Source organism: Echeneis naucrates, chromosome 6 (genome assembly GCF_900963305.1).
Source record: "Echeneis naucrates chromosome 6, fEcheNa1.1, whole genome shotgun sequence".
Lineage (NCBI taxonomy): Eukaryota > Metazoa > Chordata > Actinopteri > Carangiformes > Echeneidae > Echeneis > Echeneis naucrates.
This window is the reverse complement of record NC_042516.1, coordinates 8,713,385-8,732,199: the sequence shown is the minus strand read 5'-3', so window position 1 is coordinate 8,732,199 and position 18,815 is coordinate 8,713,385. Positions and strand designations below refer to the sequence as shown.

The following is an 18,815-nucleotide window of genomic DNA, read 5'->3' as shown; positions in this document are numbered from 1 at the left end:
ACATAATCAGTTTTACAAGGCAATATATTTTGAATAGCTTAAAGTTTTACATACAACCGCAAAATACATAACAAAGTACGTAAAAAAAAACTGTAAAAACATTAAAAATAACACACTAGTCAGACATACATAAGGAAAAGGGCCAAAGCAGGTAGTAAAAAGGCAATCACCAATAAACCTCAGGGAAGGTAAAGAGTAGGAAGGCATGCAGCAGCATTTCTGTACCCCCTTCACTTCCTCAGAATGGCTTTTAGAGCGCCCTCCCCAAACAGGACTGACATACTGGCAGACCAGGTCTTTTTGGAAAAACGGAGGTGTTCGTCTTCTAATTATTATTATTATCACCCCCATTGTTATTATTGTTAATGTTATCATTGCTGTTGCTATTACTACTACTTCTATTATTATTATTATAAACTTTATTTCTAAATGTAATAGTGATTAAAATAATTTACTTAAGTGCAGAGCAAGTTTGGTGTGAGTCTGAAATCAATGAGTCTCTGCAAAAGAATACATATGGGGGTGGACAATAGATTTCACTAGAAAGTAAGAAAATCTTTCTTTGCAAATATAAAAGCGATCTACAGAAAAAAGTTCGTTTGTAGTTTGTACTCAGGTCAGGAAGCACCAGATATAATAAGTCAACAACGTACTAAGTGTAAAATGTGTAAAATGAAGTTCGCCAGTCTCACAGCTTCCGGGTAGAAGCTGTATGAAGTTTTATGTTCAAAATAAACTTTCAAATCAAAGTTTTGTTTAGCCAGATAATATTCAGACACATCTTTATAAGTTGGGCCCAGGCCTAAGGACATTCCTTACTGTGTGTTGTGTTGTGATAGGATAAATACATAAATGAGGTTGAGTTATTCACAGACCATAGTGCCCCTCTTTCTGGGCTCGATGCTCTTGTGAATATTGCTAGTTCATCAGCCACTGTGGGCTGACTGTTGGCTACATATCATAATCCATGTGTCTTCGCTCCCTTTTGGCTTTTCTTCTCAATCCTCATTCTTCTTATTCTGACACCAGTTCTGTCAGTGGGTTCCTTATGAGATAATTCAGCAATATTTCATAATACTGTGTTATCCTGTCTTTACATGGTAAAGTGCCTTCTGATTATATATGTTATGATTTACCACTGTATAATACAATTGCTTTAAACTGAGTTGAGTTGAATTGAATTTTATTGCCATTGCCATTATTTGCTGCCATTGTGAAAACAATTATATTAATTTAAGGATTATTTTATCATTTATTATTGTTGTGTAGGAAAAATCCCAGTATAAACAATAATGTCTGAAGTGTATTTAGTTGCTTCTTTTTCAGTTCCTGCTGGCTCACTGTGATCTAGTCTAATCGCCATCACATATGTTATTTCTAACAATCGTGCTTCTTGCACAGGTCAGGTGATAAACTTCTATGCATTTGAATTGATAATTATTACATAAAGTATGGACTACAGGTCACAAAGAAAAATTATAGCTCTGGACAAATTGAATTGAACAATATTTCAAAGAAGTGAAGTTTTGTATCTTGAGATTTGTGAGATTTTTTTAATTTATTTTTTATTTTTTTCATTTTCTTGAGAAACATTTAGATGGTTCAACAGCGGAATCTCTTGTTCGGACTAAAGTAAACTAACAGCATAAAATGCGAGCAAAATACATCTGAAAGCACATCAACATCCATCGGCAAAGTATGTGAACATGCACCCCAGACTGCATGTTGGGCAGAGTAAGCCTCACCACAGTCAGCTGTGTTGCGAACTAGCTGTCTAGATCTCATGCAGGGGGGGCCCACCTGTTCAATCAAAGCGACAGGTACACACTCACAGACCCACACACCTTGAAGCAAAAGACAATCTTCACACATACAGTCTGAGTCTAGAATACAGTCAGATACAGGCTCCCCACCTCCACATCCAAACCGCACATCCACACACACACAGACACCTACTACGCCTTCATAACTCACACTTACCCACACATACCCCCGAGCAGGGGGGATGAATATAATGACTCTGTTGCTACTCTGGCTCAGGTTCACACAGCTCTCTGACCTTACAATGTAAAAGCTGCCACTTTGCTCTTTGGAGGAGCCTGTTCTTTTCATCTACAAATCAAAGGCCAGAAAGAAAAAACGATGATACCTGCAAGTAGAACAAAAAGAAACAGAAAAGCCACACAAGCCATTCACCTGTATATGCTTTTTTTCCCCCCCTACCCAGAACCAGATGGACTCGCATGTCTCCAAGCCCGACCATATACCTCCCAGACAGCACACTCTTCTGTTTCCATCCGTACTGACACCAGGTGGGCTACTGCAGATTTTAATATCAGCAGATCTCCCGAAAAGTGCTGCATGAGCCAAATATCCGCACTGGGGCCAAGTAGGGCACATATGAATGATTGTACAACTACTCGACCAAATCTGAGAAAAATAATATTTAAATGTTTCTTATTGCATCGACAAATTGACAAAACATTGCCTATATTTGAAACCTTTTTCTGCAAGGGAGGAGGACTGCAGAGGTACAATCTCAGTGTTGAAGGAGGCTTAAATGATGTGTGGGTGCTTTGGAAGACCTTGTCTTAGTATTGAAATATTTTGTTTTGTTTTTGTACAGAATGGCATCAAAAAAATAAAGTCCTGGTTGAAATGAATTTCTATTGTCTGTGTATACGGTCCAATTAATAATTAGAAAAAAATCATTAGAATAATTTTGCCCATTTTGTTGCTCAGCTGCTGAACCCTGTTAGGACTCCACTCACCGACGAGTCAGAAAAAAGTTACTACCACCTGCTTTTTTCTTTCTTTTTCCTCTTATAAATACCCCAAAAGACAACATACAAAACATAAAATACTTTTCAAAAGTGTAAAACTTCTTGGAGATTGGAAAACAAAAAAATAAAGATAATGATTGGCAACAATCCAGTGATTGACTTTTCTATGCAAAAGTGTTTCCCTTTTCACCTGCTGCCACTGGTGGTATTGTTTTGAATCTCTCAATGATTTGTTTTCAAAAAAAGTTGCATGAAAAATGCATATCTTACTATCACCCCATTGTAAGTGTTTATTAATCCCCAACAGTTGTGATGGACCATGTCATTTATGTTCTAATAATAATAATAATTTTTATGTCCATTGTTTTCGTGCCTTTTTTATTGCATTTAAAAAAAATATATTTTCACTGTAATAATGCGCAAACTGGAAAATAAAAAGTTAAATTAAATATTATATATATATATATATATATATATATATATATTTGGGGAATTTCAAGACAAAGAAAGATAACGCAGAAACTAAGCTCTGACCAGTTGGCTCTATAGTGGATAGTGCTCACCACACGTAGTAGCGTGCTGGTTGATATGGCAGGGGCACAGGCTCCCAACACTGATCCAATATTACCCGAGCAGCAGGGGCCCATGAACCTGGCAGAAGGAGGTTAGCAAAGTTAAACCCTCTTAGTACATGCCTGACTGCTCAGGGCCAACCACCAGCTCCTCCAACTGTCCACTGACGGCCACAAAATAAGGCCCGTGTCAGAGAATGTTAAAGAGTCGCACACACACATCTTGTATGTGTGATTCTCAAAAATATAAATTATTGGTGCATGATTTGTGTATCTTATTCAACATATTAACTACTGCTGCTGATAACAACTGGGGGAAATCTGTTGTAAAGAGAGCAATAAAGCTTTTGTTTGGGGAAATTAGAATGGCAATTGAAAATACAAAGATGTTTAAAGCGCTTTTGATCACTATAATGCAAAAGCTGGAGGTGCACCTCTGACGGTGTGTGTTCTGATTTCCTTGTCTGCTCTCTTAGTCCCCATTCTTCCATATCTGACTTCCAAGACATCGCTCAGCCAGCAGATGGGGTGTGGAGATGAGTTTTTAGAGAGTGTTTAAGTCCAAACCATGGGGAGCCTCTTCAGGGTCGATGGAGAGCAGATAACCCAGCAGCTCGGGTGAGGGGATTACAAACCTACAGGCAGACCTCTGCTGTGGGGTGCCTTCCTCAGGTCACCCCTGTGAAAAGAGGCAATTATTGTCAATGTCAACTAAATGCATCTTGATATAGGAATGAGCCACAGCTTGTTGGTTCACCATTTCATTGAGCTTCCTTGTGTTGTGCTGATTTGATATGGTGATATAGGACTCATTAGAAGAATTAGAAGTAATGGCGGTAAGCTATAGCTTTCTTCCCTGTTTTGCTCATATGGCTTTAACCAAAACTGATCTGTGTCAAAGAAGAGGAAGGATATTGACTTAATTTGAAATTGTGAAACATGAAAAATTATAGCAATATGTCGCATGAATGGTGCTGTGGTGCAAGGGTATATTGAGCATGTCTGATTCAAAATAGAAGTTGAAAGAGCGAACAATTCCATGTCACAATGAAAAATCTTTTTGAAATCCTCCTCTAATTCTATATTAACAGGCCAGAAAGCATTTTTGCCTAACCTGGCTCTGGTTGTGTTGGCACCACCCAAGCAATGTCAGGATGTATTTCCTCTCAAGCAAGTGAAGGGGTCTGCCACTGTGCCACAATCTGCACCCGCTTCTCAGGCAGGCTAAACCCTTTGACACCACAGTTTTTAATTAAAATTACATTAGGAGTAATCAGCCAGAAGAGTTGGGGATGGAGGTCAGGGAGATGGAGGGAGGGGTTGGTGAGTGGAGGAAGGTGGGAGAGGGGGAGAATAGCACCCTAAACCAGTGATGTCTACAGCCAGGTTAAAAAAGCTTTTGCTGGTCATCCTTTGGTTGGTTGGTAGCTGATCAGGTTATACTTCCCTTCAGCTTGTTATGCTATTTCTGCCTAAAAAGGGAGAAATAATACAATAAGTCTATAGGAATGGCATGTCACTGTCATTTCACACAACAGGGCTCTAACTACTGCCACTGCCGATCTGCAAATTATTGGAGGAAAAACAGTAATGTGAGAAAAAAGTTGCATCTCTCTCTAAAGTAACCGCATTATCCCGCCGTCCTGTTCTGACGCGCCCAGGGGCGATTCTGAAAATACATTTGTAAAATTAAGCTGTTAAAAGGGATTTTTTTTTTTTTTTTTTTTTTTTTTTTAGAGACACATCTGGCTTTCTCACCGCATCTGTAAAAGGAGCGGCCAAATGTTAATATGACTTCCCTCTTCCTAGAAACAGGAGAGGGCTGAAGAGAGAAGGGTACAAAGACTCCATTCGTTCTCACTTGAGGGGCTCTCACCAAGATAATTATAAGCTTTATGAAAGTACACAGCAAAAAGTGGAAGAAGCCCACCAAAAGAATGGATAGACAGGAGAAGAAAATTACTTTTCCCCTCTGCTTTTGCTTTATGCCCCCCTTTAACAAGAGATGAGACGGCAATGGATGGAGGAGGCCTTCTTCAGGAGGCATCCTGGGGCTTTTGCGGGAAGGCAAGCAGGAATGAGGGGGAGCATTCAGCCCATCTTGTGTTTCTTCCATTTCATTAAGGCAGCAAACCTTTGACCACTCCACAATGACCAGAGTTTTCCCTCATTATGTGGTCCATCGTGATGAAAAGATGAAGAGGACAAAGATGAGGACAACAAGGAGAAGAGAAATGAAGACCACACTATTTGAATAGGAGTTAGGTATAGATATAGAATCTACTCGCACTAAACAACACCAAAAGAGAACATCTTGTCTTTTGATGAAGTTTTTTTTTTCTTCATCTCTCTCCCCTTTCTCTGTCCCTTTTTCTAGATTAAGATCTTCTTTGGGTTTCTGTGCCCACATGGCAGACACTGCGCTGAGTGTCTGAATGCGGTTAATTATCTAAAAGGAAAAGTTTGTACCTGTTGAAAAGCTATCCTTGGCTGCTTGGCTTGTTAATGCCAACAAAAAGCAGCCATAACGGATGGTCAGAGGACACCACATGCTGCGGAGAGGCTTTCAGACATGTCCCTAATAAGAATGCAGTGGTGAGAGCTCCTCTGAATGCATACAGGGGAAAGGAAGATAGGTAGGACAGAGAAAAGAAAAGGAAGGGGAAAAAACATCTTTTACCTCTCCATCTATAATTACTCCAAATGAAGAATAGGCTGAAGAAATGGCCGTGGAGACTTTCCATTATGACAGAAAAAAAAAACTATCAAGTAGGGAAGGCAAAGTACAAGATCAATACTTTTTTAACGGATAAAAGAGAAGTTTTTATAACATCTCGCAGCTGACGATATGCATCAAAGTGTGTGTTCTGTGTGTGTGTGTGTGTGCTAGAGTAAAATCACATTTGTGGCTTAAATTCATAAAAGCACTGTCCAGACTACACAACAGGCAGGATTATATGTTCTCAATGTAGTCCTGCAGTCTGTGTGCATCCGAACAGTTTTGCTATAGCATGTTGTATTACGGCGCTCTGTTCATGTATGTCCGGAGAAGTTTTCACATGCACACATAACCATTTTTACTTTTTTCTCTTTTTTGGCTATGATAATATTTCCTCTTTCCCTCTGTCAGAACCAGACAGAGATGTTGACTGATGACTGTGCCTGTGTGTGCCTGTGTGCGTGTGGCCTGCTGACCTGTGAGGAAGTGTCATCTCGTGCCTATAATGGCCTGTAAATGTTTTCACACTTTCACAGAGAGAGTCATGTGTGGTGAAGCTTTGAGCTTTGGGAGGTCAAACTTGGCCCTCGGTATTCATCTTGTCATCAGGCTTTTCACACCTTAAAATAATACAAACGCACACACAGTATAATAACTGCCAAACAGTTCTTATATTTTTTTTCAGCTGTTTCAACTTTTCAATTTTCTTTATTAATCTTGTTACTTAAAATTGTTAAAGCAATGAAACCTTAATGAGTTCAGAAACAATTCTGAAGTAGTTACAATACTAAATCCTTGGCGGGTAGATTGGTACAAAGTGAAAAAAATTTCTGTTGCTAATGGCTCCACACACACACACACACACACACACAAAAAAAACAACATTGATGAGAATAGAACACTAAAGACAATCACAATAATACAATAATATTCAACAAACATTTTTGTCAATATGCATATTAAATTACACTAATTTCTAATTATCTATTATTTTCATTTTCTGTTCAAACCAACAGAAAATGAGCAGGCTGCTTTTAGGGATTTATTTGACAGTAGTTCTCTCAGAGAAGGTGACTAGAGGTGAAGGTTTGTGAGCAATTGACAGTGCTTTTAAAGGATCAGTAGGTGTATGTAAGTCTGCAATAAATGACACTAAAAATGGTGAAAAGCACACTTTGCAAAGAATGATGCAAATAAGGGCCATATCTAAAAGCAGCATGTTTATTCAATATAAACTCATTGATTCAACACATTGAGTATCTCTCCATCTCTGTGTGTGTGTGTGTGTGTGTGTGTGTGAGAGGTACAAGAGTGGGGGTACGGAAGAACACAGGCCTCACACTGAGGATAGGTGCTAAAATATACAGTGAGAAAAACTCAGTGAGAATTTGACAGCTGAGCAATAGAGGGGAATGAGGAGGATATGGAAGAGATGTTTTCTGTAGACAATAAGAATCAATTTTTGCTGTCACTATTGGTATACATTTTCAATATTTTCATCAGGTATGGTTTGGAATAAAGAAATCTTCTTGTTGGTAGTAATTTATTTTTTTGCACTGTGGGGAGAATGATTTTGATTTTTCAGTGGTGTGCTTTTTTGTTTGTTGCGTCTTTCGTTGATGAAGACGTGATATTGACAAAATCTCACCCCCAATCGCCAAATATTTGGAAGATTTGCCGTATTCATATTGTCTTACCAGTTCATCCTGCATAACTTATTGCTTCCAAGTAACCATATGCATACACATAGCTAACATACACACAGAGCACAGGGAGCAGCTTCTCAATTATCAACCTCTCCTCACTCCTCTCAACACCTCATGTTTCTCTGTTAATGACTGGATTAAAGCTCTGATCAAGATGCACTTAACCCATAAACAGCAGTTCCCATTCACATACCATTGAAAAGCCAATTAAAGCAAGCTGGGACTTCAGTTAAGTCTGATGCAGGCCAGACAGTACCACCAAGGGGTAAGTAGGTGAGAGTGGGGGGAGCAGGGACAACGTGCCACGATGGCTTTTGCTAAAAGCATAAATTTTGGTCGGATCACAAAAGTAGTGTCTGATTGTGAGTTGATAATACTTTTTTTTTTTTTTTTTTGAGGATGAAGAGGGTTGAATTAAGAGCAAAAGTATTATGTAAAAGCAGAATATGGGAGAACATACAGTTAGGAAATACTTATAATGTTTGGAAAATTCGACAAAGTCTGCCTCAAAAGCTTAACTAGATGTCAATAATTCTATCAACAAGTTCGGTATTAAAATATTAATGTCCTGTTTGTGATTGTTGCTTGGTAATTACTGCGTGGATTTGGGTTGAAGAATAACTTTTTAATGACTGTTCTGTAGTTTTTCACAAGATGACGGTAGATGAGTTTGCCTTCTGGAATGTGACCAAATCCTAAATTTGAAATTGACATGAAGAAAATTAACAGGGTAAACATGAATCAAAGAAAATGAAAAACATCTAGAAATTATCCGGATATAATTATGTCTGTTTACCTGCTTAGCTTAGATGCTGCGCGGTGGTAAAGAAGAGATTCTATCACAGAGACTGATGCCTTCCAAGCGGTTACCAATTCACAGTGGCATTTCTACTTCCAAACTTCTACACAAAGCTGATTAATTAACTCTCAGGCTTATACCTCTGAACCATAAAGAGCTTACAAATTACCTTGGGGCTACTGATTACAACCATGGAAAACAATAAATCAATCAATGAATCTAATGAAGCCTGCGTGCCGTTGCAGGCATTTCACTCTTATTCATAGTCATCTGTGGAATAACAATGTGAAAGAAGGGGATCGTAGTTAAATTGTTAATCATAATGTGATACCACAGTCAGCACATTCCTCATATGAGAAAAACATGCTCAGGGTCCTATTTACACAGAGAGGAGACATAATGCAGAAAATATTCTTTCCACCCCAATGGACAGAGGAATATTCTTCAAAACAATATAATGCATTTGTTGTCTGAGAGAATTGTTGCATTATAGTGATTGATATACTTGGATTTTGATTATAGAAAAAGTATTATAGAGCAGGGGCAGTTGATCTTTTATATTCAGTATTATCCAAATCATACAATGTTATGTTGAAATGCTCCGAAGACTCCTTCACATGGAGTTCCCACTATATTGCCTTTAAGAAAAACGGAATAAAGCAAACTGTCATAATTATTTTAGGCCCTAACACATCGCTGTTTTGAGATGACTGCAACATTTGTGTCCCTAAACCGGACTAATGGAAACTCTGCTGGCCCTGTTTTAATTTGAAAGCTCTGGTTTTGAGTTGCAAACAACAATTTCCGGAAACACCAATGTCGACAGCTATGTTCCATCCCTGATTGGGTTCTGTCATTCACGACTACAGGGTGAATGCAACATGGACAAGTCTTTTAGCAAATAGTCACACGTCTGCTCCGTGTTTGCCCAGTCTATGTGAACGGCCATGTAATGTGTGTTTTCAGGTGGGGTAGCAAGAGCAGAGATTATTTGTGAAAGTGAGCTATGAATCATTGTGGGATAGCCTTAGATTACATGCTGAGGGTCTGGCTGGAGCCAACCCCAGCTGACATTGGGCGAGGGCAGGGAATACTCTGGACAGTTCGCCAGTTTACCGCAGGGCATAGAGACAAACAACACATTCACACCCTCAGGCAATTTCACCAAGTTAACGTAACCTGCATGTCTTTGGACTGTCATAGAAAAGCCAAAGTACTGAAAAGGAACGGGGAGAACATGGACTGTCCGCACAGAAAGGCCCCCACCACTGGACTACTGCGCCGCCCCTGGGCACCCTGCACATGTTAAAAGGTTGTGACAGTTTGTATCATATTTTGGTTGTTGTTGTTGTTGATCTTATCACTTTCTTTAACAGTTAACTTCTATCAAGGCATTCACTCACTGACCTGAAATCAAACTGTGACTGTTTTTCAGGGGCTGTGGATACTGGCAGATTGTTGGGCAGGAGTTCTTAGCAGTACAGTTTGGGTGGTAACAAGACATGATTTAAACAGGTCTTAATTTGGCCTTCATCTGCAACGACCCCTCATTAGATAAGTGCAGGAGTCACAGCTATAGGTTAGGGTTAGGGTTTGATCATCACCAAAATCGTATGTTCTCTTATAGCAAACTTTTTTTCCAAGAAATGACAAAGAGGTTTCTCCACGCCAAAGGTAAAATTCTTTGGTTTGGAGTCACTTTGAAGTTATTAGAATTGTTTCTCCACTGATGACTCTGAGTTGACACCATAAAGGGACCAGTGCTTGAATATGATTCGTCTTTTGCATCGGTTTGAGACTCCAACTCTGAAAAATGCCATTGACAAATAACTAATTCTATTTGAGGTTTTCTGAAACATTACATAATGCTACTTTTGCATCCATATCTTTCTGCTAATGGCATCTATAATCTCAGCAGGACAAACTGGCTAATGAAGGTTAAACAAATAGGACTTCATCTGCTGCCTGTATTTGAAAAGAGATATTCAGAGAGATAGGGCTCCAAGTATAAAGTCATGCAAACAGGATCTCATTAGCAAATGCAAATGAGAAAACACCAAATCATTGCAGAGAGGCAGAAGTGTATCTCCATGGGATAGCTGGAACATGACAGCTCACCAACTGCCCCCACGCTGAGCACCAAATGTGATGGTCCGCTCCTGCTGCTACTCTTAACAGGATGTAGGATCAAACCATAACTGCAAGCGTAGGGGGGAGATTGAGGAAGAGGTCACTCGAGGCTTTTATCCTCTAACACTAAAAGCTTTGCTGTAAAACCTCTCATAGTTTGATTTATGAAAGTATCCTACTGTTTGTTAATGTAGTGTTTAAACCTAACCTTCATCCAACACAACCCAGCCCAATAATAAATGAATTAACTCTGTTGTAATTGTAGCAAAGTAACAATGAAATGAGAGTGCAGTGCCACAAGGTGGCGTTAAACAATGCAAGAACACAAAGTACAAAAAAAAAAGAAGAAGGCGGCCCCAGAGTGGATTGTGAAGAGCCCACACAAACACGCCCCCATGTTGCCATAATATATAACAACTTTGTCTCTGTTTTTTGTAAAAGCAGCTTTTATATTGCAAACTCAAAACAACCTCAGGTTAACATTTAAAACTATTAATGTCTATAAACTGCATGAATATGGTAAAAAAAATATTTCTGGATTCCTCTGTGGTCTCTAAAGATCAGTTACGGCAGCAGAAAGCTGAGATTACATTCATTTGAAGTGATAACTAATTAGGTTGGTATGTGTATAAATTGACGAGAGGGTAATTCCCAGGAAGCAAGAAAGACAAACCTTCAGAGCCAATCAGAACTCCTCTTTATGAGCATGTCTGTCGTGACATCACAAGCTGTGGCGGGCAGAGTTCCTGGCATGGCCTCAGACCAACAGACCTTCTGCTACCAGCAGGGTGGCAGTGGCCTAGGGCAGGACGGTGTCGGCCAGGTCACCAGCTTTTTCCTTCCTGGCATGAGCACCGCAGGAGAGGTGACCGGCAGGATGGCAAGATGTCAGAAACAGCCCTTTAGATGTGTCAAAAAGCAGGCACAGCTAGGGGAAGCTGCTCATCCAGTGTGACAGAGTGAGGAGTGAGGCCAGTCAGAGGGGCTTCCCATTAATTAAACACAAAACAGCCAAATTACATTATGGAATGTATGGACGTGATGTTGAAAAAGGAATTACGTTTTTGATAGTGAGAAAGGATTTGTCATTGAGGGGAACCATGATCAACGACCACTGGACTTACATCCAGTAAAAGGAAAAGGCAGCACATTCAACTGGGTTAGGGTTAGGGTTAGTTTCATTTTGGGCTCTGACTATCTCTATGTCTGTGATGTCACAAAATTATATTTACAGATTTAAGAGGAGCACAGAGGGGAAAAAAATTCCCTTTCAGCAGATGAATGTGAGAAAAGTCTGCCTTGCATCAAGCTCTGCAGATATGTCATTCTGCTCAATTAAGGTGGAGATTCCAATTGAAGAAGCAATATGCAAAATAGATTTCTAAAGGCGCATTTTTAGAATGCATATTGCCTCAGTGCTCACAGGAACAAATAAATGCTTGTCTAGAAACTGCAATAGAAACTTTTCAAGACTCTACAAGTTCACACATCTGACTCACTGGTTTTACCATCCAAACACATGACCATATGTGGTTGCATGTGAGATGCGAAGTTTGCTAAATAAAGAAAAAGCAAGAAGGAGCTCTACATGTGCTCAAAGTACGAGCACATTGTAGATTGTAGATTGGAGTGTAACTGCTTTGCACACCGTGATCTGTGAATTCTTACTCTATATTCATGACTTCCTGAAATAATCAAACAACTCAATTGGTTTATCAGTGCAATCACTAGAAGTGTATTTGCTTTAGACTGTTTGCTGTTCAAACAGTTTACCCAAATAGTTGATTTGTCTTGTTTGATGTGCGGTGTGCTTAATTCAGAGGCGATGGCCTGATTCACTAATCCTCTCACTGTCTTTATCATGCAAACTTTTCTCCGACCAAGCAGCAGCTGCAGCTGAGCATCGTCTAGTCTTGAGAGGAGAGTGGGTCTTTAAGCTGTTGAAAGGTGTGTCAGTCACACATTAATGCAGTGTATTGAAACTGTTGTCCTTTCAACAGAACAAATAGAAAGCATCAAGGAGGAAACAGTCTGATATGGGCCCCTTTAACAGCTAAAATTACTGAATTCTCTGCATGTCTGGGGGAAGAAATGGGTAACTTTTATTATCAGCATTATACAGTTTGTATGTTAGTCCAGGTGTTACCTTGCCGACGTAATTATACTGATCTTTTATTTTTATACATATCAAATACCCTTTATAGCAACATTTCGGTTTCTGTGGCGGTATAGAAACACATTTTTATCTGTGTGGTCTTTTTTTTTTTTTTGTAACTCTTATGGCAATATTTTCTCATGTTGCTCTTCCAGTAGGGACTCCTCATTCAGCAGAAACCCAGTTTCTGCTGTAGGTCCCCAGTGAGTGCATCAGTTGAATCAGACTGTGAGTTTCAGTCATAACAAATCTGAAAATACGTGAGACTATCACAAAAGTGAAAGGAGTCATTTATTTGTTTTGTTTAATGTCTTTATTATTGTCACTGAAGCCAAACCACTTTTCCTGTTCTTATTTCACGGTTTGAACAGATATATGTAGCTGGTGGAGTCATGAAATTAGGATTGTCTGTGAACAAAGTGATTGTCACATTTGTTGATGGTATATATTTTGGAGCTACTTTCATCGATGTAATAAAATCCAAAAGTCAAGGCCAACTCAGGATCAGCACCACCTTTCCCGCATCTACATAGCCCTGATTTTCTCTGAGCATGATGCTTTCATAGACAGGGTGTTCTCCAAAGTCTCTCCACCGGTTATATAACAGTAAAAGACACAGTGAGGTCGCCATGCACCCTCAGACACACTTTTAGCCCTGATGGGAGTGTTTCTCTGATGATGTCGTTGTGAAGTTGATAAGATGGAAACGATTCACGGATGGATTGGGAGGCAGCAGCCTCTCACTCCTGCACCTCGGTCATGATGCTGAGGATCCCCCGCCCCGCCCCTGGAGATCCGAGGAAAACCTGATAATAGGCTGCTATCCGTGCGTCACAACTGCGAGAGGAGAGCAATAGTGGAAATGGGAGTGCGCCTCTGCACGCTGAGTCCGCCTCCACATGGCTCAGGTTTTATCTCTTGCTTCCTCCTCGACCCCAAACACAACTTGATGTCATATGCCGACATGGGCTCCACTGAGTTTTTATTTTTTTAGAATATTTTTTGGGTCTTGCACTTGATGTGCAAAAGGAGCCGGGAGGAACAATCGCTTGGTGAGTTGTATAACTTTCTGTTAGCATGGAAACTTGTCTTAAGTTTTATTTCCCTCAATGATGAATTATTCCAACAGAGTAAATGTTTAAATTTAAATAAACTAAATTTAAATATACAGCAAGTAATTTGTTTAACCTTTGCTGATTTTTACAAGGAGGTAAGACAAGTATTTTTATCTTCCTATTCGCATATAGGCTATTTCATATTTCTTTTCAATGCAGTCTTTTAGATCAGTTTGTTGTCATTTCTCACATCAGACTGTCTGATCCAGGAAACATCACAGGTTTCTTCAAACGTAAAAAAAAAAAAAGGCTATTTCCCTTTTTCACGCCTGGTGTCCCTGTGGGACAGAGAACCGCATCAGGTCTATGAATGAATGAATGCAAATTCATTAACTCTGAATAATAATATAGGATTAACGACACCCCACATTTTACCCAGAAAGTAAGACTGCGCACAATTTATAATTGTTCAAAAACAATGTTATCAATGTAACGCAACATATTGACATGGAGCTATTTTCTTAAAGATGTATGTTAAAGATGTTATGCCAAGAAATGCAAAAAGAAAAGAAAAGAAAAAAAAAGGAGAGAAAAACACTTTAGCTGTTACCGAGGAGTTTGAGTCTCGGGCTTCATATTCTTTCAAAATATACAACCGATTCCAAGAGTCGGGGGCGAGCTTTCGCTTCCACGGCAGAACAGCCCCAAAAAAATCTGTGCTCGACTTCAGGTTTATCAGATGACTTACAAGAAACTGGCTGTTATTCCTCGTCAACATCATCCAAATTAAAACAAAGCTTTTCGCTTATTTTCGCCGTTGACCGCGATATACCTTCAGTCCCGTTCAGTTTCACAGACTCTCCTTTTAATATCTATATATATCTATAGATATATATTTAAACAATTGACCTGAATCACGTCGCAGATCTTGGGTAAATTTCAACATAAAAACACAGTGGCTTTAAAACGCATTTCACTGAACAAATGAGTCGAGTAATTCTGGGACTTTTGAATAAATATTAACAAGATAAAGAGGAGGTGACAGTAACCGAGGTTCACAGGGTTGGGGTTTGGGTTAGATGCGCCCACAGAGGTCTGCAGTTGTGATATGACGCTCTCTTTCCACAAACATCTCATCTGCCTTCAGTGTGTGTGCACTTTTCCAGCCTGGCACCGGCAGCAGGCCTTTCAAGCCCAGGCACTCCATATGTGATCTCAACCCCATGCTCTTGTTTCTGTGGCAGGAGCTCGGACAGCAGCGGATGCACACGGAGTTTTTTTTTTATTATTATTTATTATTATTATTTTTGATCTGAAAACATCTGAGGTGAAATAGTTTGACTGATTCCCGAGGTGGGAGAAGGTCCCCGGAACAGCCTGGTGTCAGCCTCCAGGACCGGACGGAGCGCAGCCATGCTCGGCGGCGAAGGGGAGAGCAGCAGCTTCTCCTCCGCCAAGGAAGCGGCGGATGAGAGGCGCAAGTCTCCAGCTGTGGATGGGGGCGACCCGGCTGCTCAGAGCAGGTACACGGAGCACGGGATGGGCCCGGACCGCTACTACATCCCCCCGGCAGTTTCCAAACAAAGCCCGGAGTCAGCGAACCCCTGCGCCTTTCTGCCCTACACCCCCGGTGGGACGGTATACACCCCGCCCAGCGCCGGCAGGTACCCCTCGTCCCTCCACCTGGGCTCCGTGTTGCCCCCCGCGGGGTTTTCCCCATCCGCGGCCGGGCGCAGTCACTTCACCTCGGCTTACCAGCTCGGACAGAGCCCCGGCTGCATCTACCCGCCTTACACCGGCTCCGCCCCCCCCCTCAGCAACGTGACTGTACCGGCCGCCGGCCCAGGGATGAGGGCCCAGGTCTACCTCTGCAACCGGCCGCTGTGGCTCAAGTTCCACCGGCACCAGACCGAGATGATCATCACCAAACAGGGCAGGTGAGACGGCAGCAACTGGCTGCGATCATGGATACAAAACTTCTGAAACTTTTTTTTTTTTCTTTCTCATTCATATACATGTGCCTGAAATGAATTTTCTTTTTATGAGTTGCCTTATCATTTAGTTTTGTTTTGTGTTTGCAGACGCATGTTTCCATTCCTCAGCTTTAACATAGCTGGACTCAGCCTGACAGCGCACTACAATGTGTTTGTGGAGGTGGTGCTGGCGGATCCAAACCACTGGAGGTTTCAGGGTGGCAAGTGGGTCACGTGTGGGAAGGCGGACAACAGCAGCCAGGGTACTTCTGTGATATCAGAATAAACGTTCCACAGTTCAAAAACAAATAAAATAATAATAATTATAATAATAATAATAATAATAATAACGAGTGATAATTGTAATGTAAACGTATTTGTATATCTGCAACAATAATATATGGTGATCATCTAGTTTTAAAGTTTTTTTTTTTTTTTCTTCAGGTAACAAAGTGTACATCCATCCGGAGTCTCCGAATACAGGGGCCCACTGGATGAGACAAGAAATTTCCTTCAGTAAACTGAAGCTCACCAACAACAAAGGAACCAGTCACAACACTTCACAGGTGGACTCAGAAATAGATCCACCAAAATGAATACATTTGTCCTTCGTCGGAGATTTAAACAGAGCTGATTAAAAAAAACCGGATAAGCTCCGTTGAATAGTAATTAATTATTTCTTTTTAGGATCGACAAAAACAATTAAATATCCACTTGTTCGCCTAAAGCGGAAGGATTTTTTTTTTTTTAGCTTTAAATCTATTTGGAAATTAATTTACTGGAGGGCATGGTGTTTTTGTTCTCAACGAGTTAAGGAATCGAATGCCTTGAATTGAATATGTTTATTAAAAAATAAAATTAGGCTAAGTGCAAAATTAAACGAAGCCTCAAATTCCAGTTTAGTTGATGCAGAAGCAGGAATGAAAAGGCCTCCACCATTAACCCTTACTCACAAATGATTTGATTTTTCTGTTTTCTTACGTGCAGATGATCGTTCTGCAGTCTCTGCACAAATACCAGCCAAGGCTGCACATCGTGGAGGTGACTGAGGATGGGGTGGAGGACATCAACAGTGATGTTAAGACCCAGAGCTTCACGTTTCCTGAGACACAGTTTATTGCTGTCACTGCATACCAGAACACGGATGTAAGCATTTTTTTTTTATAATATTCTAAAGCCAAATAGGCCTTTCCACTACGTGAAAGTAAATCATGATCAAAGATATCTAATGTTAACCAACTGCATCTGCATGAAACTTGCTTTAGCTCATTTCCTCAATCACATAGTAATGTAATATAATGTGTTTACGCTCTCTTTTTTTCCCTAGATCACACAGCTTAAAATTGATCATAACCCTTTTGCCAAAGGATTCAGAGATAATTATGATTCGTGAGTATTCATCCTGCAGTGTTTTGTTCATAAGTTACAAATTTTGTGTCAATATAATGCTTTCACAGTCCAAAAAAAATCACACAATTAAATGCATCCACTGTTTATTTTTTTAATTAGCTTTTTTGCTGTTGTTGACAAATTTTTATTGTGAAGAACTCTTCACACCAATTTTACGTCCAGGTAATAACATTACTTCACTTTGAGTTCACTACTATATGCACTTTTCAGGATGTACACAGCTCCAGAGAGTGATCGTCTTACCCCGTCTCCAACTGACTCTCCACGTGCCCACCAGATCGTCCCAGGTGCCCGCTACGCCATGCAGCCGCTCTTCCAGGACCAATTTGTCAACAACCCGCCACAGAATCGCTTCTACAACAGTGAGAGAGCTGTACCACAAACTACCAGTCTGCTCTCACCTCAGACAGAAGACGGGGTTTCTCAGAGGTGGTTTGTCACTTCCATGCAGCAAGGGGGAAACAGCAGTAGCACAAGCAACAAGCTAGATCTGACACCTTATGAGGGTGACTACTCAGGTTCTCTGTTGCCTTATGGTATCAAATCCCTGTCCATGCAAACATCTCACGCTCTTAGCTACTACCCAGACTCTCCATTCACCACCATGTCTACAGGGTGGGGGTCCAGAGCAGCATATCAGAGAAAGGTGACCCCAAGTCTACCTTGGTCTCCAAGACCCAGTCCCACAGCTGGATTCCCAGAAGACTCAGACAAGGTAAAACCACAGATAGAAGAGGAGGTGAATGGCACTGGAGGCTTGCACTCCTCGTGGACAGAGACACAAGCACCAGCTCTTTCCCTTGAGAAGGCCAATTCTTATTCCACAGCCTGCAAACGAAGGCGTTTGTCCCTTCATGGTCCAAGCGCAGAGGACTCGCCGGCTGACATCAAGTGTGAGGACTTGGCCTCAGCTACAACCAACAGTAGCTCCTATAGCAAAGAAACTCCCTCATCCAAAGGCATGGCAGCTTACTACTCCTTTTACACAAATCCTTGAATAATTTGTCCCCTAAAAATACTTCAAAGCTTCAAATTGCAATTTTGGCTGTTCTACTGCCAACATGAATGAGAAATATTACTTTGCTTTTTTGGTATGTGTGCACTCAGAATTTGTCTTTGTGTTTCTTCTTCTGTGTTGACACCGTAAATATCAAGGACAAATTTAAATAATGGAATTAAAGGTCAAGAAACATAAGAAGCATTGCCACAGAGTCTATCTAAAATCAATTATTAGTTTCCCTTAATTAAACATGAATACCCCATTTATGTAATTATTTGCAATTGTTGATGTGACAAAGCATTTGTTTAAATTGCCCCATTAAAGTGTGAAGTATGTTTTACTGTTGCATACATTACAGCATCTGTCTTTACACTCAGATTGTGTGTTTACAGATTATTTATTAAAGGCCTGTCAGTATGAAATGTGTGCACTCTTAAATGTGAGAATACTATGCTGTATATACTTTCATTGCAATGTTCAGATATTTGATAATAAAAGGCATATGTGTTGTTT

At 40.4% G+C, this 18,815-nt stretch overlaps 1 protein-coding gene across 2 annotated transcripts; it reads left to right on the top strand.

The window, feature by feature from the left end:
* Positions 1-13,799: 13,799 nt before the first annotated feature.
* LOC115044911 (eomesodermin-like) lies at positions 13,800-18,815 on the top strand. 2 transcript variants are annotated; one of them, XM_029504246.1, is made up of 7 exons: positions 13,800-13,916; positions 15,164-15,856; positions 16,001-16,155; positions 16,337-16,458; positions 16,880-17,038; positions 17,220-17,281; positions 17,513-18,815. In XM_029504246.1, the coding sequence occupies exons 2-7, from the start codon at positions 15,333-15,335 to the stop codon at positions 18,297-18,299; spliced, it is 1,809 nt and encodes a 602-aa protein (XP_029360106.1). In that variant the 5' UTR covers positions 13,800-13,916; positions 15,164-15,332; the 3' UTR covers positions 18,300-18,815. The 2 variants fall into 2 exon arrangements, with proteins under 2 accessions (XP_029360106.1, XP_029360107.1); XM_029504247.1 differs by lacking the exon at positions 13,800-13,916 and having other exon boundaries at positions 14,090-15,856.